This window comes from Myodes glareolus, chromosome 1 (genome assembly GCF_982192425.1).
Source record: "Myodes glareolus chromosome 1, mMyoGla1.1, whole genome shotgun sequence".
NCBI lineage: Eukaryota > Metazoa > Chordata > Mammalia > Rodentia > Cricetidae > Myodes > Myodes glareolus.
In genome coordinates, this window is record NC_142026.1 from 108,123,857 (window position 1) to 108,150,077 (window position 26,221).

Below are 26,221 nucleotides of genomic sequence, written 5' to 3' on the forward strand. Positions count from 1 at the left end.
AGTCACTCAGCATACCCACGTGTATGCCTGAACCTTGTATATATAATACATACAAACACACACAAACTCTTCTGACTATATAACAAGATAATGCTTATATACCTTTTTCATAGTACACAAAGTCTTTGCAGGAGAAATGGCTACAGATGTGAAGCAATACCATGGAAGATGATGTACCGCAACGTTTGGATGCAGTGAACATTTGTTTGTTTGTTTGTTTGCTTGTTTTGTTTTGTTTTTCGAGATGGGATTTCTCTGTGTAACAGTCCTAGCCAGGCTGGCTTTGAACACACAGGTATCTGCTTGCCTCTGCCTCTTGCGATTAAAGGCGTGCGCCATAGTGAACAGTCTGATGCAGTGTTACCGCCGTGTTCTCACAGATTTATGTTGTATGCTATCTTTTTCTTTTACCAGTTCTTCAACATGCTTCCCCCTCCACACTGTGCAAACTCAATCTGCTCTTCTTGTTTGGTCCCTCTAGTTACTGTGTGATCAGATACAACTTGATCTTCTATTTTCCCCATCTTTCTTCAGCCGCCATCAGTGTGATTGCGTTAATTATCTGAGATGCATCTCACCTTCTTTCATAGAACTGTGCTTGGACCATAAAGTGCTCCATAATTGATATCTTTGAACATCTGGCTGGAGTGCGTAGCATGAGTAAACGTTCCTTGTTATTTCCCTTTCCCAGTTTGTGGCGATGAGTGCACAGGCCTTCTTCTTGGTGACCTGGCTCGTCTGGAGCAGATGGCCATGACTATCAACCTCACTGGTCCGCTGCCTGCTCCGTATAAGATTCTATATGGTCTTGAAAATACAACTCGGGAACTCAAGGTAAGTGGGGGCACTCACAGCTGCAGGGCCAGGACCTGAAACATTAGATGCTTCCCAAGTGGTCTTGGCTGTCATTAGTACATGTTCCTTTTATGGCCCCCAACCAGGAAATGCAACAACCAAACTGGTGTTTCAAACTGAAGAACTGTAATATGCAGAGTGCTATAAAAAGCAAATACTTTTATATACCCCTCTGTTTGTCCTAAATCAGTTTTATTATGTAACTTAAATATGTGCAAACATAAAATTAGGTATGTACTCCCTTATACTTATAGCGCCATAAAATCAAAACAAATTAATCCATATAGAAGTCTTCAAAACCAATAAAACTCAAATTAAAAGCATTAATCTAAAGTAATATGATTTGGACTGAAAGTGAATTGCTTCTCGCAAGGAGAATATGATTTTGACTACATCCCAACTCCTCTATAGGTGGCAGTTGGTTTCTCAGTCTGCATTCCTGCAATGGAACGGAATAGCCCCCTCCAAGGGGTCCTAAAGTGACAAGCACGAGTAACTTATATATTCATATTGACCTTTGACCCATGCAGATGTAGGTCCTAAGATCAAATGCTGGCATCCATCTCCCAATTACTTATTCTGGGAGCCAGAAAAGCTTTAGCTACTCTTTATTATTACTGAAAAAGATAAGACTAAAATGTTGCAACTCCTAAAGTGATTCTGAAGGTACCAATTCAAGGCACACTATTCTAGAAACATTGCCAAAGCTTTCCATCTGTGAAAGGCTAGCAGCAACATTTATAAGATTAATGTGGTTCAGAATGAGTTCAGAGCAGTTTCCTGCATGTTGTCACCCAGTTATCAAATTCTTGTTGAGAAGGTGCAGGATCCCCAGCTACACTCAGTTCTCGGTACATTTCTTAACTCCTCTGGTTTTCCCATATCTTCAGTAAGCTTGCATAGATTCTCTGTTGTTTAATAAAAAAAAGTTAAACAATACTTAAGCCATTAGCAAAACTGTAGAAGTACCATGTGCCTTCTAAAGATTTGAAGCACAAAAAAAAAAATTGGAAAAACTGGTAAGATTTGGAGTAACTAGTGAAAGCAGCGGTGATGAGAGCCTAGTTTTGCTGGGACCCAAATGGTAGAGGTTTCCAAGGGAAGAGAAGTGCTGGTGAGGATTGGGGAAGACCTCTTTACTTCACTCACTAGCTGGTAGCAGATATGTTCCTAAGGAATATATTCTTTAATCCTCACCACTGCCTTAATGGTGGCAGTAAAAACAACTTTTGTTGGAAAGTTATGTAATTAAAATCATGCATGTATGATAACACAAGGTTCTTGCAATAACAACAACAACCCAAAAAAGAAAATAGGGTTTTGATAAATAGTTTATGTCCCCCTACGTTTCTAAATTGGATGGAGCTTTGACTTAGTTTGCTTGGCTGCTTCAACAAAATGCTTTAACTATCTAACTTATGAACAATAGAAATGCAATTTTAACAGTTCAGCTGTCTAGAAAGCCCAAATTTAAGGAAGACTCAATGTCTGGTAAGGGATCATTCCTTGTGTATATGCGACTCCTTGCTCTGGCCTCCTATAGTAGCAAGAATTCTGAGCTCTCTGGGTATATTTCAAAGGGTAATCCCAAGCAGAAGGGGTTTCCCTTCATCACCTGGTAACTTCTCAAAAGCACACTTGATAGCATCATTAACCTAGTAGACTAGCATTTCAACACATCCATTTGTGAGCTACAGAAGCCCTAGTTCCTATTGTGATAGCATTTTGAAACCAAATCTTTGGGAGGTGATCATTGTTAAAACTGAGGAATGAACCAAAACCCTCGTGGTACAATAGCCTTAGAAGAGGAGGAGAAGGAGCAGGAGGAGGAATTGTCTCTCTGCCAGCCATTTCAGCACACAGGGAAAGAGAACCAGAGAACCGTGTGTGGGTCCTCACCAGCAACCAAATTAGTTGACAACCTTACACCAGTCAGCTTCCAGACCTGTACGTTTTGTTCAAGCCACCTAATCTGTGGTAATTTTTGTTGGAATAGTCTGAAATGACTGAAAAAAAAAAAGAAGTACTATGTTAAATATCTTTAGGTAAGAAAACTGAGGCATAGTAAAGTTCTGTCTGAAGCCCAATTGCCCAGCTAATAAGTGAAGAGGGGAGATCTGAATAGAAGCAGTATTAGGGCCTTTGAGGCTGAACATTTTTTACAACCTTGAAGAGACAAAAATAATTCATATGGGAGATCTAGTCAGTCAGTAGTGAGGCCTCCTTGGCCCCAGGCCATGCTCTTACCACCTATTCTTGCTTAAGAGAGCCACCTGCGTGTGGCAGGGAGATGCCTTGTGCCTGTCTGGTCACATTAGAAGTCAGGCCTGCGTGTGAGAGATAAGGCTGGAACCCTAGGGGGCAGGGCAATACAAAGGACAACCTTGAAAGCTAGACTACAACCTATTTACCTCATAGTCTCATATTCAAGAACATAAAACCCTTCATGCAGATGAGGCCAGCCAGCTATTTTCAATACAGAGAGAGAATGCAGACAAGAAAATAAATTAGATAAGCAAATATTTAAGTTGTATATAAACATATTTTTAAAAAATAGTGTGTTACCAATGGATGGTGAGTTTCCTGGAGTCCCTCTAGAAGAGGTTCTACCCGTGAGCATCATCAACACCAAAGACTTCTGACACCTCTCTTCCTTATGTTCCAGAGTTCATGAAAATGACCTCCATAATTCTTAAATTCCAGTCTTCCTTCATTCTTTACTTCAATTATTGTTCTATAATACATCTATTATATGAAAACTTAAGATCCATTTTGATATCTTAGAACATCTCGGTACTATATTATATTATGTTGTGGTTCCCAAGTTTTCGTCAAAGGCCACCAGAACTACACACGTGATGGCCAAAGCTGGGTTTATTTACTTATTGCCATCATTGACATTAAACAGCATGGGGGAATCGTGTAACATCTCGGTGAGAAGGATAAGGAATGACATGCCACATTTAGACTTGTGCTTGGCCTCTGTAAATGGAACAAGTTCCCAGATGCAGAACCTTGAAGTCCCTTCAGTCATTAGAAAGTGGAAGTGAAGCCCTAAATGCAAATTCTAGTGAATCTTATCTAGAGGAATGGAGGGCTGAAGTTGTGATTAATAAGGAGCAATGATCCCTCCTATTAGTCATGAAATGGGCACTGCGGTACTTTTATGATCTGTACAAGGACATGGAGCTGTCAACCCTTTGTCAAGCTTACAGAGCAGACCAATTTTAATTTCCTTCATCACTACCACAGGTTGGCCCTGTATAAAAGGAAATTACAGATTATAGAGGATTCTGCACAGCGTGTGTGTAAAGCCAACTACTTCCAATCTTGACCACAGGTTCAAATTCCCAAGCAAGGTCCTTGCAGTCGGGGCTGCTCTCGTTCTCCCTTGTGAACTACAGCTGTGCTGATTGAAACGGGAATCTTAATAATCCAACAGTCGTTCTAAGTACAACCAATTACCAGCTGGTGACCTTTTGTAAAAATTCTCTGCAGTCCAGAGTTCGCTCATCCAGAAAATGGGGTGCCATTTACCTCGCAGGGTTCTTATAAGAAGTGAATGGGTTGGTGGGGGGGAATAAACAAAAAAAAATAGAACATGGTAATTTCTCAATAACCCGCAGCAAGTCTTCACATTTACATGACTACCTGGCATGGCAGTGCGTGAGTGAGTGCCCACTAAGGGTAGTTTCTCTTCTATTGCGGACAGCAATGCTAAGTATTCAGTGCATGCAGGGAAAAAAAAATGTGCTCTGTCTGACCCTAGCATGGCTACCAAACCATTTACTAAGATGTACATGGCCTGAAATCTTTTTCAGCATCTGCTCTCACCCCAGCGGGCACCGGAGAGGCTCATTCAGGTGGCAGAGGGCAATCTGAACACCCTCGTGACGGAAATGAATGAACTGCTGAGCAGGGTGAGTGGAAAAGCCACGCGTCGTCTTAAGCCCACAGACCTCACCAAACCAGTTTTCTCCTCACTAAAGAAAACAGCAGTGCTGTTCTGAAACCTTCTTTCTAATTTTCAACTTTGTTCATGGGATCCAGGAGTAATGGTTGGCTAATTCTTCTCCAGAGGAAGTCTTCTTTCCCAGTGACCCCACCTCCAAACACACACACACACACACACACACACACACACACACACACACACATCACTAAAATAAACAAGGTTGACATACTTGGCATGGGTCAAGGAAAAAGATTAATAACAGTTGTACTTTGAAGACTTTACCTAGTAGCCTCCACTGTAAAAGTTTTGTGGTTTTTTTTTTTTATCAATTCTAAGTTTCAAAAACTCTGTCCTTGTTTATGTAAAGGAAAAAAAAAAACACAATTGTGTCTTTAGTCTTTGTGGGGTTTCTACTATTCTAGAGAAATACAGTCTCAAGTAGTACTCCTACTCCGAAAATGAAATCTTTATTGTCAGAATCTGGAGCGATTAAAACACCAGTTACTCAGGCTGTAAAACCCATGCTGCTTCTATCCGACTTTTCCCGGAAATTGGGACGTTTAGATTTTCAAAACTGCAAAAGGGTTGAGTTCTTTTTAACCCTTGGAGACTGGAGAAAATAGCATAAAGTCTGCCATCTTGTGGACAGAAGGATGCATGAACATGAAAACCAGCCTGTTCCCCAGGATCCTGGGGATTACATAAATTTAGATTTAAATGATCAAAGATGTTGCAGTTAGAAGCTTCTTGGAGATTACATAGTCGATTTAAAGAAAGACTTTGTCCAGCCTTACCAGAGAAATAGACTAACAATAGACACACAACCTGATAAAGTTAGGGTGCTGAGTCTCATGGATCATCTACGTTCCCCATGAACAAATGTCTTCTAAACATATAGAGCTGAACCACAGTCCTAAGGGTCCAAATCACATCAGAAATACCTTTTTGAAGACACAGCACACCAATGCAGAATGTCTAGGCTGAACAGAGTTTCAGGTTAAAGTTAGTGATGCTTTTAATTTAATGATAGTTACCTTTGACTTTGTCACATGAATATTACCAAATAAGAGAGTTTAAACAAGTCTTGCTAAATTAAATTCATGTCAACTCATTTCTGTTTGTTTGCCCTCTTCATCCAAAGTCCAGGTTAAGAGTTGACAGATGAAAAATACTAATGAGGCTCCATCCATTCTGTTGGAACTATTAGTCATGTATGTTTGTGGATGTGTGTGTGTGTATAAGTATACGTAGGATGTTATAATTTTCTTCAAATACATAATAAAGCATGAAATAAGTGAGCAAAAGCATTCACAAGAAATGCCTAAAACTGGGGTAGTTTAACCTGGTGAGGAACAATTAGAAACGAAAGTCCATGGTAGCACTTCCCTCCCTCGCCAGTTGAGTGCTGGGTCTCACTGTTTTGGGCACCATGGCAGACCTGCATATACAGGTGCAAGTGAAGCTGGCACTGTCCCTGCTCTCACTGACCATGGGTAGCCTAGTGATCTCAGTGTAGAGACACGAGTACTATTTCCCCAAAGGTGTCTGATCTCTTTTTTGTCTCAACCCATGCTTTTTTTTTCTTTTCAGCAGACTAAATTTGCATGCTTTTAAAAACCTTTTTGTATGCTTTTAGAAACAGAACCGTTAAAGGTGCAAAGCAAAACTGAATGGAAGGTGCAGGAAGTTTCTGCACATTTTCCACCCTCCCACATTCCACTGCCCCACTGTTTACCTGCCCAGCTAGAATGGGACATTTGTCGATGTAGGGAACCTACAGCGCTACAGTATTTTTGTCCACAGTTTCTAACCCACTTAACCTTTACTCCTGCCAGTACACATTGTATACACATGCACAACAGTCAATATCCAACATGATCATATCCTACAGAATAGTTTCGCTATGCTAAGGACTCTCCATAGTGTGGTCTTAGCCAGAATACAGTGTAATTGGAAACATAAATGCGGTATTTTCAGACTGGCTTTTTTCCCTAGGTTCTACACACCTAAGGTTTCTCACCATCCTTTCATGGCTTAATAGTTCATTACTTTTTGGCTCTGAATAATAAGTACTCTACTTACTGTCTTCACGCATCACAGTTGATTTATCCATGTACTTAATGAAGGATGTCTTGGTTGCACCCAAGTTTTAGCACGATGAAGAAATTGACTATAAATATCTCCGTTCAGATTTTTGCATGGGCATAGCCTTCGATCCATTTGAGTAAATATCAAGCAGCATAATTGCTGGAATGTTTCTTAAATGAGTGTGTCTAGATTTGTAAGAAAGTCTCCATCTCTTCCAAACGGCGTGAAACATTCTCAGCAGCACTGAATGGGTGTTGCTGTTATTCTTGTCCTTAACGGATTCTGGCATTGTTATATTCTGGGGGTGGGGTCATCATGGAGGCAGAATATCATTTTCAGCTTTTTTTTTTTTTTTTACTTTTAGCATGGGTGCTGGAGATCCAAACTCAGATCTTTATGAATGTGCAGCATGCACCTTACCCACCCAGGCCTCTCCCTAGTCTGACTTTTTGTTGAATTTTACAGGTTCTTTGTAAGGGTAATTGTTCTCTGTCCCGTGGCTTATTTTTTTATTTTCTTATAATTGCAGGTGGGTTTTTTTTTTTGTTGTTGTTCTAATGTAGTCTAGCTTATCAAAAAATGTTTCCTTACTGCTGGTATGTTAGCCCAAAAGTCATCATCATTACCCAAGAGGATTTATAATTTTGTCTTCTTTCTTACATTCTGGGAACGTTTAGTTTTTCATGCTACACTATGACCCATTTGCGCTTAATGCCAATGTTATTTTTTTAATCAACCTTATGTTTTATTTTTTTTAGATATTTAAGAAGTTACAAAGATAGTGCAGAGGCTGTCCATATAGCCAGATTCCAGTTTCCTCTCTTTCTAACATCTTAAGTTACTACAGCATACCTGATTGGCTGTTTGAATGAAAAGTATCTTTATTCTAACATCTTTAGTTTCTCCTTAGTGTTTTGCACTGCCAGGACCTTTTCCATGGTACTCTGCTCCATGTAGAAATCACATCTTCCCAAGTTGCTCTACTAAGAAGAGTCTAAAGGTGATCAAGGTGCCCTGAAAATTCAAACATTCATAGAAACATACAAAATCATAAGCAGAGGAATAAAGGACTCAGGTATCCAATAGTAGACTAAAGAGCCAGCGCATGAGTGAAGAGTCATGTGATTGGGCCAGAGCATGATCCATGCAATGGCTACAACTTCTTGTTCTCCAATACCTACTGTGTTGGACTAGAGTTTCATTGTGAAATTTACCCAGATCAGGGCCCAGAACCATGAGAATCTGTTGTAAAAGGGGGCGGTGGGCTACATTCTGGTGCCCGGCCACCCAGCTAGCTATTTACACTGGAAACAATTACACAGAAACTGTATTCATTTAAATACTGCCTGGCCCATTATCTGTAGCCTCGTATTGACTAACTCTCACATCTTGACTAACCCATTTCTAATAATCTGTATGTCACCATAAGGTCCTGACTTACTGGCATGTGTCTAGCCAGCGTCCATCTCGGGAAGGGGAATCAAGGCATCTGCCTGACTCTGCTTTCTTTTTTCCAGCATTCTGTTCAGTCTACTCCACCTATCTGAATTCTGTCCTATCAAAAAGCCAAGGCAGTTTCTTTATTAACCAATGAAAGTAACACATAGACAGAAGGCCCACCCACTCCAAGAATCATGATGCTGGAATTTTCACGAACACCTCACAGATGATTCCGACATCAGCCAAGGTTGAGATTCACTATGGTTCCAAAGTTGCCTCACAGCTAAAACTTCCATTCCTCTGATGGCTAGTCTTTATATTGGTTGAGACACGTGCAATTTCACTCCACATAGCTGGTGTAACACCTGTCTTTTCGCCTAGAAGTGCTTACATATTTTGTACTTATCTTGAAAGAGCCATCTATTTCCCTAACATTCCTGGCTAAAAAAGATTAGCATGAGAGCAGCTACAAAACATGTGACAAGTCAAAAATCAGCACTGACTTTGAATTTCTCTAAAACTGTGCTAAAATGGAATAGCACTTATGCGAAGTTAGATACTTTCTTTGATAGCTGCCTCCCATGTGCTTTATATCTATGAGAAGATAGTGCTAGCAACAGCCTGAATATCATAATTTAGCTTTTTTGCTTTGTCTTTTACTGTCTGTTGAAAATAAAGCTTAATGAAGATGAAGCATATATAAAGCAATGAAACTAGTTTTTCAATATTTAATGCCTACAATGGCATGTGTTGATGATGCTTTATTTTCATCTTTCAAAAATCAAAGTTCAGGTTGATAGCATCGTACTTTATTAATCGTCTTGTGCTTTTAAGGGTGCGAGGGTATATGCAGCAAATCCTGCTGGCTTGGTTTGCATCTTTGAAAAGTAACACAGGACATATTCAGAAAGACATAACCTTAGAGAGGTCTCTCTCACCATTCTACAGGGCCAGGTAACAGCTTCCTGTTTCTTTCCTTGTTTGTTGTAGGCCTAACAACTTGCCTGGGGAGTAAGTTACTGCCACTTAGATAGACAGTGCAGGTAGTGTCTGAAGATGACCCTTGAAAATATTATGTAAATGACTAAATCTGAAATTTAATTATAGCAAAAACCCATATAAGGCTGCAGGTGCAAAGGTGGATGGCATTTAAGCAATGTTGTCTATGAGGCAGTTAGATTTGCTCCATTAGATTCTTGTTTTAACATAGAGAAGCCTGTAATGGAAGACACTAGTAATATCCAACCAAGAAAATGAGGTACTGAATTTAAAAGGTATGGTGAGGCCTGTTTGAGTTACCACAGGGAAGTAAAAGTCATACCGTTCAGAAGTAAATTAATGTCTGCCTAATGGTCAAGCATACTGTCTGCATATAAATACTCTAAAGTAAATCAACAAAATCTAAAAGCCAGGGGAAAACAATCTAGTTGAGTGAGCGTATTTTCAAAAGATAATCAGAAGTAAAGAAATGTGTTGGTGCACAGAGCATTTTTGAAAAGGAACACTGGAAAGATTGCAGTATACAAACAGGGATGTATAGAAGTAAGAAAAACGAAGAGTGACTCCCATGGAAGGCTTTACCCTGTCCAAGGAGAGGATGGGGAGGTCTGGTGGGGTAGAGCAGGAGGAGGCAAGGGTGGGAAAACCTGTGGTTGTATGTAAATTAAAAAATAAGCCTTAAAATGAGAGAAAAAAGAAAGAAAAATCAAAGAGGATAAAAGCAAGAGTGTGCAGCATATTAGAATAAGTAAAAGGTATTGGTCAAGTAGTCAAAGGATAAGACACATGCGAAGACAGAGAATGACTAAGAGAGAGGAATGTCAGTTTTCTAAAACAAACAAAAAAAAAAACACCCAGACTGAATCCAATAGGCAAATCTTGTCAGCTGATATTTCACATCTGATGGTAGCATTACCAACAGCCTGTCCTGAATGAACTTGTTCTTGGTGAGTTTCACCCCCTGCAGTTTGTCTGGAATGGTGATGCGCATTTTTGGTCTGATGAGTATTTTTAGGAATAAACAAAGCTAAAGCACATCCTTAGCCCTCAAAAGCAGAGGTGATCCCAAGTGACACCTCTGCAGGTGTCTACTGCCCTGAGTGACAAAACATTTCTAGATGACCCCCTTTATAGGTTCTGTTCTGGGGTTGTTTTGACTTACCTACAGTACAATGAGACATGATTTGAAATGCCTATCTAGGTATCCTCTGATGTGGACTTTGAAATGTCTTAATTTTTTAAATGCTTATAAGTACACAATGTACAACCATGGCCTCTTCCCGCTTTGGATGCTCAACCTTTTTCGTGTGATTTCTTCATATACATGGATGTTAGATAGACATGCAAAGCACCTGACACAGATTAAAAAATAATCAATGCCAATAAGTCTGTGTTCTTTCACCCTCACCTCCGTACCTGTCATTTCAAGTGGACCATTTAGGTTTCCCATACTTTCACTTCCACCTTGTAGAAATGGGGTCCATGTTTTGGTGTGTGTCTCTAGGAGGGAAGGTAGCTGAGATGGAGTGTATTGTAAGCCCTTGTGAATCTCCACAGAATCTGTCTGGCAAAGGCTGGCTATCTTTCATGCTGGAGAAGGGACTCACCCTAATTAAGCCCTGAACTGTTTGAGGACTCCAACTATCATATGCCTTCACCCTGTTTTCGCCATCCTGGGGTCTCATGTGTCATTACAACTCTGAGCTACCAAGAGGCTACGAGGTAGAACGTAGTGTTCCTGCAAATGGAGGGACTCTTGCCTGGCTCTCCTCCCAAGTACTCAGCTGCAGCTCATAAGTAGCAGTTCCATGTGAACAGTGAGAGATGCCCAGAAACCTGTTCTGCCGTCCACATTCACTGGCAAGCAAAGCACCAGGCATGTGGTCAGTCTGAATGACACTGGGATTTCTCCAGCAGGCTTTAGCACTTCAGAAGGGTAGTTGGTTTTATTATTTTTATACCAGCCAATCATCCAACATTTTAGATCCCCTGCTACTTGCCACATACCACGACTGGTTTGCTCAGGAATAAGAAAGTGAGACAGAATCCTAGCAACCAAAGGTGGAAATTAGACAGATAACGACAAATTGTCTAAAACACTGGTAAGTTTTGTGAGAAAAATGGTTTGGTCACCTATTTAAACACACCCAGGGGCTATTTAATTTTTGAGGTTAGACACCATACTAAGAGCTAGGTACAAAATGATGAACACAGCAGACCAAAACTTGCCCTCGTCATGTTTACTTTCTGAAGGAGAAGGGGAGTCATTATATAGGTAAGTTAGTTATTTGTTCATTAAAATAAATGAGATCCCCAAATACATTGTGCTGTGGAAGAAATATTTGTCTACAGAAAATCTGGACACCTAGTTAAGGAACCCTGCTAACAGCCATGCTAAGAAGAGAAAAAAATTAAAGAGGATGGATGAAGTAAGGTAAAAATCTCTGAAAGTATTAAGGAGAAGCCCATTCTGATCAAGACAATAAGAAACCAGGGGATCCAAAGAAGGGAACTGCTTGGCTTACGTGATGTGTTGAAAAGGAGTCAGGGAGACTCATTCTGTGGGGCCTTAGGGATCACCTTTGTAATCATGATTCTCACCTGAGTAATACTGGAATACTGGCATAATGTGAATTTGAAGTGTTTGTTAATGAAGTCTCTTACATAATACTCCATAAATGGAGTAAGTCAAGAGAAGAAAAACATGGTTATGTTCTTGGCCATCTAAATATAAGAGAGAGCATACTAACATACATTTTAAAGGATAAGCTATATTAATTTATTTTTCTTTTTTGAGACAAAGTTTCTCTGTAGCTTTGGAGCCTATTCTGGAACTAGCTCTCGTAGACTAGGCTGGCCTCAAACTCCCAGAGATCAGCCCACCTCTGCCTCCTCAGTGCTAGGATTAAAGGCATGAACCACCACTGCCATGCTTCTGTATAAAATTCTTGAAGGTTAGTGTTCCTGTTGGTGTGACTATGTGATTGGTTGGTAATATAGAAAAGATAGTGTTATGGCAAAAAAATGAACTTTAGGTCAAAAATATATTTTCTATGTAGTAGGATATACTGGTGCTTGTGGATACATTCATTTGTAAGATAGTGGAAGATGACCATGTTGAAGATCAAGTTCATTATGGTGTTCCTTGACATGTGAACATCACAATGGTATCAGAGAGTAGAGTCAGGGTATAGTTTAGACCACAAAAACTTCTAGTATATTTCAGAATAACAATATCTTAAATAGTTTACCTTAGTTAGCAACCAAAAGTAACATTGAAAAGGTGTGTGTGTGTGTGTGTGTGTGTGTGTGTGTGTGTGAGTGTATGTGTGTGTGAAGCTATTTTATTTGACCCATCTAAGCCTTGGGTATATTGGGTATAAATAGCTAAAGAGCCCTGATTTGAAAGAAATTGCTAGTATACTTAACAACTGACATACTTAGAAATTATGAGCACAGTTTATTTCTAAAAAGAATTGTAAAAAAATCTTAAGGAATCCCATTATCAATATCTCAGAAGAATAAATCAGAGTATTAAGCACATTGGTTAGCATTCTCCAGGTCACTGCTCCCTGCTGCAAGCAAGAGTTTAAGAGGGTTCCAATGGTTACTTCCCTTTTCATCCTTGTGATGTTAATGCTTGCAGATGTAAAAATTGGGTAACAATAGTTGGAGTTTAGGTTCCACCATTAATTCAACTTCTTGTTGCCCCTGGGTGTAAAAAATAAAATGAAGAACAATTCCTGAGGCATCTCTTGTCATGTTTTGTGTTAGTCAAACAAACATTTGCTATTTAAAATTCAATGTATATTTATAAAAAACATTAATTCTCTGGTCATTCTATAGAATGCAAGAACTCTAATGCAAGACTGTGCAGTGGTTCCTACTGCTGTAACCTTTTAGTATCCAGCCTCTCACGCAGCAATAACTCGAACCATAAAATTATTTTCATTGCTACTTCATAACTGTAATTTTTCTACTGTTAGAATACTAATGTGTATATCTGATATGCAAAATGGTCTTTGGCAACCCCATGAAAGGGTTATTCAACTCCTGAGGGGTTGTGACCCACAGGTTGAGAACTGCTGCTGTAGCATGTTACTGCTAAGCAAACTTGAACCTCATGCAATATCACACAGAGAGACATTTTGGTTCTCTATTTCAGTGTCAGTAACTAGATTACCAGCAGGTTTGAACAAAAGGGAAATCCTATTATATAAAGAAATAAAGCTTAAGTCCATGCCATTGTGCTTAATAAACCTTGCATTATGGTTAAAGAAATCTTTAACATCATCTAGTCTATTTGTATTTGACCGTGTTATGTCTGCAAAGAACACTTCAAATCACTCCCACTGTGTCAAAGTATTTCCAGTGTATTTCCAGTATGATCCAACATATCATATGAGTATGTTTTACAACATACTGAGTTGTAAACATATAAACAACATATATGAGTATGTTTTAGGTTGCACTTTGGAAGGTAGAGTTGTTTGGAGGCTTTTGTTTCATTTCGTTGACCATGGTGTGTGATTTTGTGGTTAACAGCCATATTTCTGGTGATGTCATATAGGAAAACAAGCATTAAAATTCTGCCGTCATGTTTTCTTGGCATCTTGGCAATATTGCAAAGCAGGCATTTAGTACTGAGTAGCTAACTACTCCCCACCCGCTTTGTTTCTTAATTAGCATATTGATCTAAAGTGAATCCATAGGATCAAGCTTATTGAGACAGACGGCCAGTTTCACCCTCAAGAGATCATTGCAGCACACACACGGTTTCAGAAAATAAAAAATAGACACACTGTAGCATGTGGAGGCTGAGGATTTCATTAAAGACTTTTGGCATTGGAACCTGGAAGATACTTCAAAATAACTGTGTATTAACACATTTGTGTCACCACATATAGCAGGGGTTTTAATAGGACCAAACACAGCTCTCTGATTTCCATTTAATAGAAAAAGTAATAAAGTTTAATTGTATACTTGAGTGTGGGGTGTCATTGCCGGCACATCTGATCAATAATTCATCGATTGCCTTTGGCCCAAAGTAAAATCTGAAAGAAAATGCAGCCAGGGGGAGCTTATCTAGCTCGAACCTCATCGTCTCTATTAATTATACTTCTCCTAAATTTGGATCATTAGGCGACCAAAGTGACAGCAGATGGTGAGCAAACAGGACAAGATGCTGAGAGGACCAACACAAGAGCAAAATCCTTGGAAGAATTCATTAAAGGCCTTGTCCAGGATGCTGAAGGTATGAGAAAAATCACATTTTTATTTTTATTTTTTCCCTACAGAAAAATCAAAAAAAGGATTTTATGGGGCTGCTATTCCCCTTGTAGAAATGTGTCCTTTCTAAATTCAAGTCTTAGGTTTAAAGAGTATTTTGGTTGAGCTACTTGGGGTTGTGATTAGCTGAAATCTACAGTCTACAGAGTCAAATGAGCAATGGCGGTTGATTATTTAATGATTATGGGTGTAGAATGGAAATCAGTTCCAGGATAATTAAACAATTAATTGAAAAACCTATGCTTGGCTATTTTTTTCTAAGCAAAGCTATCTACAATTTATTAATCCTTTCTCTTTAAAAGTTATTTTTTTCATCCATTTGGTACATGAGCACTGCTCTTTCATGTCTTAAAACGGCCCTTCAAGTACTTGGTACCGGTTCTGAGAGAGCATCTGTTGCTCAGGATTTGGCTGCATGAGTTCACTAGAGGCTCCCTGGCATGTAGACCACAATTCCCCAGGAATTAGTTCTTGGCATCTCCTGATATGACTGAGAATTAAAGTGGAAGCCGCTTCTTTGGGCACAAGCCCAGACTAAGAAGTCCTTAGCACTTCAGTCTCTATAAATAAATGTTCAATATGCATGCATGCTCAGAAGACTCAAAGAGTGGTTTCTTTTTTTTTTTTTAAGAAGCTAAGCGTCTTCATTGTTCTACAATGGTGTGAACTTGTTCTATTTTGCTTTGTGATATAGAAAAAAATAGAGGGAATGGAAGCTAAACTTCAAGGCAAATTCTGACTGGTGGTCTAACATCAATAACGACTGACTCCCCCATTGCCTGGAGCAATGGTGGTTTCAAATGAGTCCATTCTGAAGTACAACACGTTGCTTTCTATAGCAAAGTTTCTCAGTTACCTCGCTGTGCTCCTTGGTCTGGTCCATGAAACTGTTTTGTTCTCCCTGGCATTATTTTCCATGGATGCTGTTTGAAAATGTCCCCAAACAACCGATGTATGACACAGAGCCCTTCTCTTGCACATGGATCTCTGAAGGTAACCTTTCCCATCTTCCGTCTGAAGTCTCAAACACTCAACATCCAACAGACTCCTAGTGCCTCATGTTAAAATCATTTCAGCTTTGGTCTGGGGGTCAGTGCTTAAGAGGAGCTGCTGCTCCTGCAGAAGACTCACCTTGGATTCTGAGCACTCCCATCAGGCAGCTCAAATACCTCCTGTAACTCCAGTTCCAGAGATGCAGCTCCCTCTTGTGGCCTGTAAAGGCATCTGCATGCATGTGGTATACATACAAATACACAAGGTGTGATTAAACAAATATTTTGTAAAAAGCCACTTGTTTGTAAACATAACTGCTAATATATGCTTCAGTATTCACCAGGGTCATCACTGCTTGCTTCCTTCTTTGAATTGACTCCCCCACTCCCACCCCAGAGAGAGACACAGTATAGTTGCTAGTTTGATCAACATGGGCTTTTTTTTTTTTTTTTGGTGTTTCTTTGTTGTTTTTCTGGATACCATCTTACAGTTTGTACACCACACAAAGTCACCACTAGGGACTGTATCATGAATTTTAACTGCTCTTAACAATAAAAACTACGAGTCAGCTATCATGGGTGAAAGAATCAGAGAAGCAGAGAGGCCAGGCACTAGGGTTCTTACCTCTACGAACGTTCTGACCAAAGGGGTGATCCTGTCCTCAGACTGACTGCTTCCTCAGACTGACTGCTGTGAGCTCCTGTCTCCTCCAGCCTCATATTCCTCTCTCTACCCAGTCATAGTCCTTCCTGTCTCCACTTTCTTAGTGTTAAGATTGAAGGCATGTGACTCCCAAATACCAGGATTAAAAGTGTGAGACACCACCACTTGACTCAGTTTCTCTTTTATGCTGGATTTATTTTGTGTAGCCCAGGGTGGCCTAGAACCTACAGGGATCTGTCTGCCTCTGTCTCCTTAGTGCTAAGATTAAGGTTTTGTGTCACCATTGCCTGGCCTCTATGGCTAACTAGTGTGGCTATCTCTGCACTCTAATCCTCAGACAAGATCTTTTTGTTAGATCATAAACAAACTATCACCACGAGGGACAGTGTAAAGATAGTATTTCACCACATCTATGGTCTGTACTCCAGATGAAAAAGCATTGTCAATTGTAAGTGGTAGCTTTCATTTCTTCTATTATGCTTTGGTCAGACAATCTGAATATATCTGTGCAGCGACAGCACCATTTTCTTCATGTAAGGTATGTTGCAAGGAACCACTTGTTCGTCCTGGCTATCAGAACCAAAATAATCACACAGAAACTATTAATTAAATCACTGCTTGGCCCATTAGCTCTAGCTTCTTATTGGCTAACTCTTACATCTTAGTTTAATTCATCTCCATTAATCTGTGCATCACCACGAGGTCATGACCTACCAGCAAAGTTTCAGCAAGTCTATCTCTGGTGGTGGCAGCTCCATGGTGTCCCCTGCCTCTGTCCTTCTTTCTCCCAGCATTCAGTCCAATCCTCACCACCTACCTAAGTCCTGCCCTATCAACAGGCCAAGGCAGTTTCTTTATTTATTAATGGTAATCACAGAACACAGAGGGGACTCCAACATCAAAAATATCATGTGGGATAGCTGTATCTGAAGAAATAGGAACAAAGCTCACTTCTGCCAGCAGACACTCACAATTAAAACAAAGTTAAAATTTGCATATACCTGAAATATGCTAAATTCAAGCTAAGATGTTCTGTAAGATTGGCTACAGAAGGCTTAACAGTTTATGGGAGAGGAGAAAAAAGGGAAAGGAAATAAGGAGGGAAGACAATAAAGGAAAAAGACAGGGAGGAGGGGAAAGAATTGCCTAAAGATTAAGCAGGTTATCCTACATAGCCACACTTTCTTTTCCTTGACCTAATATTCAGTAATGGGGGTATTAGGACGACTTTTGTATTTTATTAGTGGCAGTACATTGCTATGGGAAAGCAGATGCTTCGGCCTGGCATTTGTCTGTTTCAGTTTTGTTTAGATAGATGAAGTGCTCACCTATCATAAAGTCTTGCATTATGAGTCATGGCCTCTACACAGACAATCAGCTTCCATTCAACCACGATGTATTTTTATATCTACTGTAATTGTACATCTACTATGCCGTGACTCTTGATCAGATTACGAGGGAGCTGCATTTTATCTCATGGGTTAGAATTAATGAAGGACAGAGATCAACTCCATTAGTGTTTATGTCGTGACTTATAGCGGGAATTTATTAATACTAGACATTTTCTTTCTTGTCTGGTTCTCAGAACAGACTAGCAAATTTCCTCCAGGATAAACTTACTGGTAAGAGGGTTTTTCAGATTTAACAAAGAGAACATATTTGCTTCCTCCAAGAAGTGGGTTGGTTTTGTTTTACAGATGCTTTTCTTAAGAAGGCCCTCTTTGTTCTCTGCTGTGCATAGGCTGCTGTCAAAATTTGAAGCTGGTTTAGGATATTTCAGAACAAATAATATGGCTCGCCTTTCCATCTAGAAACATTTCCTTACTTCTCATTTTTTTTCTTTTCCTCTTGTGTCCCCTCATGGTGATTTTACCCTCACTTTAAAATATTTCAATTACCATAAAACCCTCTTCTGAAAGAAGATCAGAATAAGTAGAGTCAATTCAAGTGGTATGTTCTGCACTTATTTTCAGCTTGGTAGGAAATGTATTGAAAGGGGCACTGCATACCTTGGAATGAAGAATTAAATAATATTGATCTTTAGTTTAAATTCTGATTCTACCTACATCAGCAGTAGAGGATCAAACCTTGTTTACTCAACTAGCTTTCTTCTCAGTGCTGGGGATTGAGTTGAGGCCTCATGCATGCTGGGTAATGTTCTACCATTGACCTCTGATCCAGTCCCTTCTATTTACAAATTTTGTTTTCCTTCTTAGTTCAGCATCATGTTGTTGCAGCCAACTGTGTGTGCCCTGTTGATTTCTTTATGTCTTCACATTACATTTTAGTGGAAAAAATGTGACATACATATTCCAAAAGATGCCGCTGAGGTCTGTGTTTCCTTCATCTAATTCTCTGATCACTTTTTTCCTACCAAATTCTTCTCTGGGGAGATTTATCTTTGGGAACAGACTATAAAAGACACTGTAAGATAGCAGAGACCCCGTCTCTACCTACTATCACACGGAGTTAAATTTTGCATTAAGATTTCAGAAGGAAAATAATCATGACATCTACAGCTCTGATAATCAGGAACAAGTGTTTGTTGCAACAGCTTTCTAAACAAACACATTTACAAGGAAAAGGGGTGATTTGGAAAGAGCAGCTGAGATATACACAGCTTCTTGCATTCGTCAGTGTTCTTTATACCCCAGCAAAAACTTCTGGAGGAATTGGTCAAGCACCAGAATGCTAGTTCTGGTTTCGCAGACTCTTTGTCTGAGTCAGTCTGTGGCAGGACCTAGGAATCTTCATTTCCAAAAAGCTGCTGCTGCCACTGGATGGGGCACCACATCCTAAGCCATCTAGTCAAAGACCCCCCTGACTGCTGTGTGCATCTGACTTGGAAACTCTGCATACTGCAAACCTGAAAGAGCAAATCTCTCCAGTAGGGAAAGTTCAAGATTTATTACATCTTAAAGAGGTCTTCAAGTAAACCTTTAAATGTTAGAAAATACCTCTAGGGCAGGCCAGACTCCTCACTCGGAGGATTTTCATGGTAATAATGTAGAAGTATATATTCAAAAGACAAAGAGCTTGAGAAAATATCTCCCTTCAACTCACCAAATTAACGTCCCATAGAACATCCAGAAACTGTGAGGCCAAATGAATGCTAGAGCTACGTAACTGTTTCAATTCACCAAGTTTTTAAAGTTTCATTTGACAGAGAGTTCTTTTTCCAAATGAAATCTTGCCCAGAACGCCGACCTATCAAGCAGTTTCTTGGCAGAACAGACATCATTTGTAGAGTACTTGAAGCTCCTGGAGAATGCTAATATTCCGAAGAGCACAGTTTGAAATCCCACTTACTGCATAGTAAACACAGTCTCCGGGATAGATGTGACTGCTGAAGACATGCATCTTTATGGCCCAGTCTATGTCCCTCCTCCCTAAAATGCTGTTCCTTCCCTCCTTTAAAAATTTAAGATGAGGAGTTGTGAAGATGCAAAGGCAGGTCCATGTTCAGTGACTTCACAGATGATAACGTTTCCATTCTCAGTATCCTAAAACTGACTGGGTATGACTGGTCACCGATGCGAATGATCTTGTGTATTCGATCACATGGTGTTAACCTATACATCCCGTCTTTACCTTTGACCCAAAGAGAATCTGAATCTGTTCCTTATTTATATGTCCTCCTTTTGAGGCTAGACAGACAATATTTTCATTGCTGTGGTTTCTCAACAGAAGTGTAACATAGAGAGCTATGTCACATTTTCTCCATCACTGCCAACTGTCATGGTACCCACCTCTGGTTCTCAAACAGGGACACCCTGGAGATAGGGAGAAGACCAGATGTTGAATGCCAGCTTTGCACGTACCATTTTCATTACTCAATTTACAAAACTTATCTTACTGCCCTCATTCAGATGTACAGGAAAAGGCTGTAAAACTAAATGAAACGTTGGGAAGTCAAGACAAGACTGTGGAGAGAAACTTGCAAGAGCTTCAGAACGACATTGATCGGATGCTGAAGGAACTCAGAAGTAAAGATCTTCAAACACAGAAGGAAGTTGCTGAGGATGAGCTGGTGTGAGTAGATGTTCTGCGCTCTTTTCATTTCATCCATTGAATAGCATCATTAAGAGTTTCCCATGTTTCTATCCCATAGGTGAGCAGAACATGTTTTTTTTATTTTTGTTTGTTTTTTGGGTTTTTTTTGTTTTTTGCTTTTTTTTGTAAATCCAGGGATGTTTGCTATTATTTATTTTTCATGCTTCATTTAGTTCCCTATTTTGCCTTAAAATTAATTAAAAGCATGTTTTTCTATCTATAAAATAATAAGTAAAAGAACTTTTTGTGTTGTCTTTCATAAGTAGGCCGATAGGCTTGATTTGCTAATGACTGGTATTAGAAGCGTTTGAACTATCAATAAGCTTACAAGGCTGAAGGTATGACTTGGCTAGTAGGGGTTTGCTCTTGATGCACAACACCCTACTTTGATGCTCAACACTTCATAAGGTGGACATGATGAAACACCTGTAATTCTACTACTTGTGAGATAGAAGGCAGGAGGATCTGAAGTTGAGGGTCATTCTTGGTCACATAGCCAACCCAAGACCAACCTGATATACATGAAATCCTGTCTAAGGAGGAGAGAAAGAGAAGGAGAAGGAAGTGGGGAGAAGGAGATGCAGAAGGAACGAAAAAGAGAGACAGGAAGAAGGGGAAAAGGAGGAAGAAGAGGAAGCAATGACCACCAATTTGATAAATGATAAATAAGTCACATTTTAACATTTTAGGAAATGCTGGTAACTTAAATCAAGGACTTTCTAGATCACTGGGTTGTAAAAAAAAAAGTAGAGTCAATTAAAATGAAGAGGTTTGGGGATTTAGCTCAGTGGTAGACCTTAGCAAAAGCAAAGACCTGATTTGGTTCTCACCTTAAAAAAAAAAAGACAAAATGACAAAATTATGGTATTATTCTAGCATGGAAAAACCCTGAGAGTTCTATCTACAGTTGCCTAAGCAAACAGTCTCTCCTCATAGTCAAAGAAAGTATCATATTGTGATGGGACAACTGGCATTTTGTTCTGTTTGCTTTTGTATGTACAGTAAAACCAAACTTTTCTTTCATTGGTCACATTGTAATGATGGTATAATACCCCTAAACAATTAAAAAGTATAAGGTTACTACTATATTTAATACGTGTCTTTTCAGTTTTAATAAAAATTCTGCCACAAGCAGACACCAGTTCACTTTGACTTGGTGCATAGTGAATCTATTGGTGTGTTTTCACATATTTTTAACCTTCTTGTGTTAGCATCTCCTTGTAACATAGCTTAATATAAGTAAACCTTATGATGCCTGCTTGGGCTGGGGGTGTTTACAGGGCAGCAGAAAGCCTTCTGAAGAGAGTAAACAGGCTGTTTGGAGAGCCCAGAGCCCAAAATGAAGAAAGGGAAAAGGATCTCCGTGAGAAACTGGCAGATTACAAGGACAGACTTGATGATGCTTGGGATCTACTGAGAGAAGCTACAGAGAAAACACGAGATGCTAATCGCTTGTCCACTGCCAATCAAAAAAACATGACCATTTTGGAGGTGAGAGTCACGAGCCCTCTCATCACTGTCTTGGAAATGGGGAGCAGGTTAAATTCATCTAGAATTGTGAAATTCACAAAGGTTAAGACTATGACTCTAGGAGGTCATCTAAGAAACAAACAGAGAGAAAGTGTGTATGTGTCTGTGTGTGTCTGTCTGTCTGTTCATCTGGCTGTGTCAGTTAGAATATGGAGGGTCTATAATGATGGTATGGAAGAAGCTCTTCCCTGAGAGATGGGAACCTCCCCATCAATGGCAAGTGTATCAACACCTAGAACTCCAGATGGTCTCAGTTCGTCCCCTAGCTCTACAATGAGTGCATTATAACGGAACATGCATAGACAATTGCTAAGCCCCAGTGTCATACAATTTTGTAGTTCACCAACCTGATTCACAAACTGAATTCAGAGATGTGGATGCAAACAATCACTACAATTCCCTCTGCTTGTGTGGAAACTGAGCATATGAGAGACCCGAGAGAACAGAGTGAGGGAACCTTCATGTCTTTCCTCTCAGGAATGAGTTCATGGACAAGGACATTTTTATTGGGTTTAACATGACAGATGAGTCTGGGTTGTTCCCCTCCTTTCTCTAAGAGAACAGACACCATATACCAGAGTGCTGCTGAACTTTAAACACAATAGGTCCTTTTCAGCATCCCTTTTCCCCTCTATCCTTTGATCGCTCTCTTGCTTCCTTTTTTCTTCATCCTTTCATTTTCTTCATTGATCGTAACATGACTAATGCTTGGGTTCTCTGGGAGGGCATGCAGTGTACACAGTGGCACAGAATTGTGTTTGGTGTCTAAACACCTTTCCCTCCACACACATCCCACCTCTTGCTGTTCCCAATGGATCCAAATGCTGCAAGAAACCCACAGCTCTGCTCATGTGGAATTTCACAGTCAGCAAGAGCCCAATCCTCCAGTGCTGCACAAGATTTCTATAATGTTTGTTGAATGTCACCGTCAGAGAATTAAACCAGCCACACGTTTTAGTTTTTGTTCTTCTAGTTGATCTGTTTTCCTTTGGGTCCAAGGAAAACAAATTAAAGGAAAAACTGGGGAAGACATTCCCTCTTCTGGGATTTAACCTTGTCACAGTGGTAGAAGATGGAGGAGGTGGGCTTTTGCTAGAAGTCCTGTATCTGATCTTAACCAAATCAGGGACCACTGACACACTAGCAGTAATCAAAAGAAAGCAGCATCTGGAGAGCCACAGAAGGATGAGGCTGTCCCGTCACGGGCTCCATCATGGCACACTCAGCTCTGGAACACCCCAGTGCTGCACCCAGAGGTATGCCTCTCTATATGATGGCAACAGTTGAAGACATTAGAATCCCTTGTGTGGAAAGCATACTGAGTATTTGAGAAGTGTTTCAAGAAGAGTTATAGTGGAGCATTGAATGGGGCCTCCGGCTGCTTCTCACATTAGTGATGTGTAAAACCAAGCATCCCTGGCAGATGCTTGTGCCTATGCAGTCAGCTCTGGAGTTCCATGTCTTCATTTATGTGTTTTTGTTTCATATGTCAGGCTTAACTGAAGTCTTATTTAAATACTTTCAGGATAAGATAGGTGGATTTTGTAAATTGTCATGAATAAAGTATGGTGGTTTTTGTTTGTTCATTTGTTTATATCAGTAGGGATACTAATCTGGTAGGTGCCAGACTAACCTTTATCACATGTCATTTAGGGCCATTTGAGATGACTCAGTGGATAATGCCTGTGCCCGAGCCTAAAAAAACTGACCCCTTGTGGTGGAGAGACCTGACTCCTACAGGTTCTTTTCTGACCTTCACGTGAACATTTACACACACACACACACACACACACACACACACACACACACACACACACAGTTGACTAAAGAACTCATTAATGAGACATTGTCTATGATCCATGAGCTTGTGTGCAGAATCTTCATAGACTGGTCTAAGGTGTTACTGGTGTCCATTCTTAAGATTTTTGAATTCGCTTACTGGCCACACAGATTTGAGAACAGTGGTCTTAATAATGAAATGGCTTTAAATTTCTGTTGTACTGCACCTGCTATTAAGATAATAGTAAGAACCAAGTCAAATGGATAGTTATTTATTTATTTTGAAATAACCAGCTAGTAACCTTGTTCTTAAAAATAGCCTCCAAAGTTGGAAATGGTGACACACACCTGTAATGTCTGTGCTTGTGAGGTGCACAAAAGGGTAATAACGTCCAAACTATACTGGCTACATAACAAGACCTCATCTCAAAAGACAAACGAAACAAAATAAATCCTCTAGTAACTCAGACACAACCTCAAGTCTAAGCACACTGATGAAAAACAACAACTCTGATGGTTTTAACAACCTGAACTGACTTGGAGGGACACACAGGCAAAGAGCAAACCATGCTAGCACTTCAGTAATTATCATGGAAGTAATGAAGTGGATGGGCAGCTGCTCTGCCGCTTTGTAAAGCTTCTGACACTTGTTCTGGACCCAGAGAATAGGTCCCATTTGATAGAAGCAGGGGTAAGGAACATTTCAGAAATAGGGGAAGTCACATGAAAAGAAATTCAGGAAGAGAGGTAACATAACTGACAGAGAATTCATGGTTGGTAGAATTGGAAACGAGTACCTGTGGAAGAATTACATAGATATCCAGTGCATAAAAGCATATTCCAAACTTTGAGCTACAAGAAAATTGGATTATGTGACTAAAGAATTTTGTTCACAGTTTAAACACTATAGGAAGCAGCAAAAATACAGAATCATATATTAAAGTTACACATTAAAGGGTTTGTTAGGGGCTTACATAAACTGTAACCTCAACTTTGTGTTTTAAATACTGTTATTCTGAGCAAAGAGAGCAACCTGACCTAACATTTAAATGTTGATCAAATCTAACCGCTGTTTGTCACTCAGCCATTTCAGGTTGAATATGAATAATTACTAACTGAATCAAATTTATAATGTAAAAAATCTAGACAGTTTATATTTTCTCTATATTTAATGTTGTAATTTATAGTGGCTAGGAGGACGAAAAATATTTGCAAAAATAATAGCATCACACCAAATATTGTGAGAAATTGATAGAATGAGAGAACACTATGCACATAAATAAGGAACTGTGAAGGTAAAAGGGGAAGAAATTCCGAGTAGAGCAGGTCATATCATTTCCAAGTTGTGTAAAAGTCAGTAATGAAAGAGATCTCTGCCAATGCCATTTGGAATGAGACCACAGAAGGCTTTGAACTCAAACTATTGCAAGGGCATTGCTAGCAATGGAGAGGAAACAGGGTAGGGGATCAGATGAGCAACCTAGTGAAGCAAAGGATACATACTGAACCCTCTGCCCCAATGTCTACTCTTAGAACTTGACTGAAGAAAAGACTGTAAGAAAGAAAGCTAAGTTGATACATGAAGGTTTATGGGGGCTGGTGTTTGTAGGTGCCTACAAAAGCTACCTGATGCACAACAGCAAAAGAGAACAGGGGTATTGCTCTTGATGGGCTCTGAAGGAGTAAGGATCTAATTAGCTAGAAATGAAAGGTAGGAATATATTAAACTTATATATCTAAATAGAATGAGTTAATTATGATTATGAAATACTTTCTATATTTTTAAGAATGTCATGAATGCATATAATGTGTTTGATCAAATCCATCACTCACTCTCTCCCCTGCAAATTCCCTCTTATACAGCCCCACATTCTCATTCCAACCTCATACTTCTTTCTTTCTTTTTTAAACTCATTGTGTCCACTTAGAGCTACCAGTATGTGCGTAGATAGAAGGCCATAGGCTAGAGTTCAGATAGCCCCCCAGGGGGGCTTCATTCCTAAAGAAAACTGATTCTCCCTCCCATAGCAGCCATTACTTGTCAATAACTCCTTAGAGGTGTGGCTTGCTGAGAAAAAAGAGAGAAAAGAAAGGAAGAGAATGAGAAAGAGAGAAACATACCTGTTAAATGCTTCACTTTCTTCTATTAATGATATATTTGGCCTTTGGTGGAATATTTAAGATCCATACCATACTAGTCTTCCAGAGGATTCACAAGAAATATATTTTTAATTCTGATTGTATCCTTAGAACCTTAAATGGTGTTCAACACAGATACAAAAACACACTTATTAATCAATAAGAACAGAAGAAGCCAGGCAGTGATGGTGTGTGCCTTTAATTCTAGCACTCGGTAGGAAGAGGCACGTGGATCTCTGAGGGCTTGAGGTCAGCCTGGTCTACAAGAACTGGTTCCAGGACAGGTTTCAAAGCAATAGAGAAACCCTGTCTATAAAAACAGAAACAAAAGCAAAAACAAAACAAAACAAATAAAATAAGAAGAACAGAAGAATGTCATAAAGCAAAGAGAAATCAATGTTTTCTTTGATTTTTATTTATTTATTTATTAAAAATTTC

The 26,221-nt window shown here is 39.6% G+C and overlaps 1 protein-coding gene across 3 annotated transcripts in view; it reads left to right on the forward strand.

Annotated features, from left to right (window-relative positions):
- The window catches only part of Lama2 (laminin subunit alpha 2), a 597,153-nt gene that overhangs the window by 452,992 nt on the left and 117,940 nt on the right, over positions 1-26,221 (forward strand). For all 3 annotated transcript variants that reach the window (XM_085689751.2, XM_085689745.2, XM_085689747.2), the window contains 5 exons: positions 692-834; positions 4,677-4,775; positions 14,480-14,591; positions 20,152-20,314; positions 21,616-21,826. In XM_085689751.2, the coding sequence (XP_085545877.2) occupies positions 692-834; positions 4,677-4,775; positions 14,480-14,591; positions 20,152-20,314; positions 21,616-21,826 (728 nt within the window). The remainder of the gene's footprint in view (positions 1-691; positions 835-4,676; positions 4,776-14,479; positions 14,592-20,151; positions 20,315-21,615; positions 21,827-26,221) is intronic.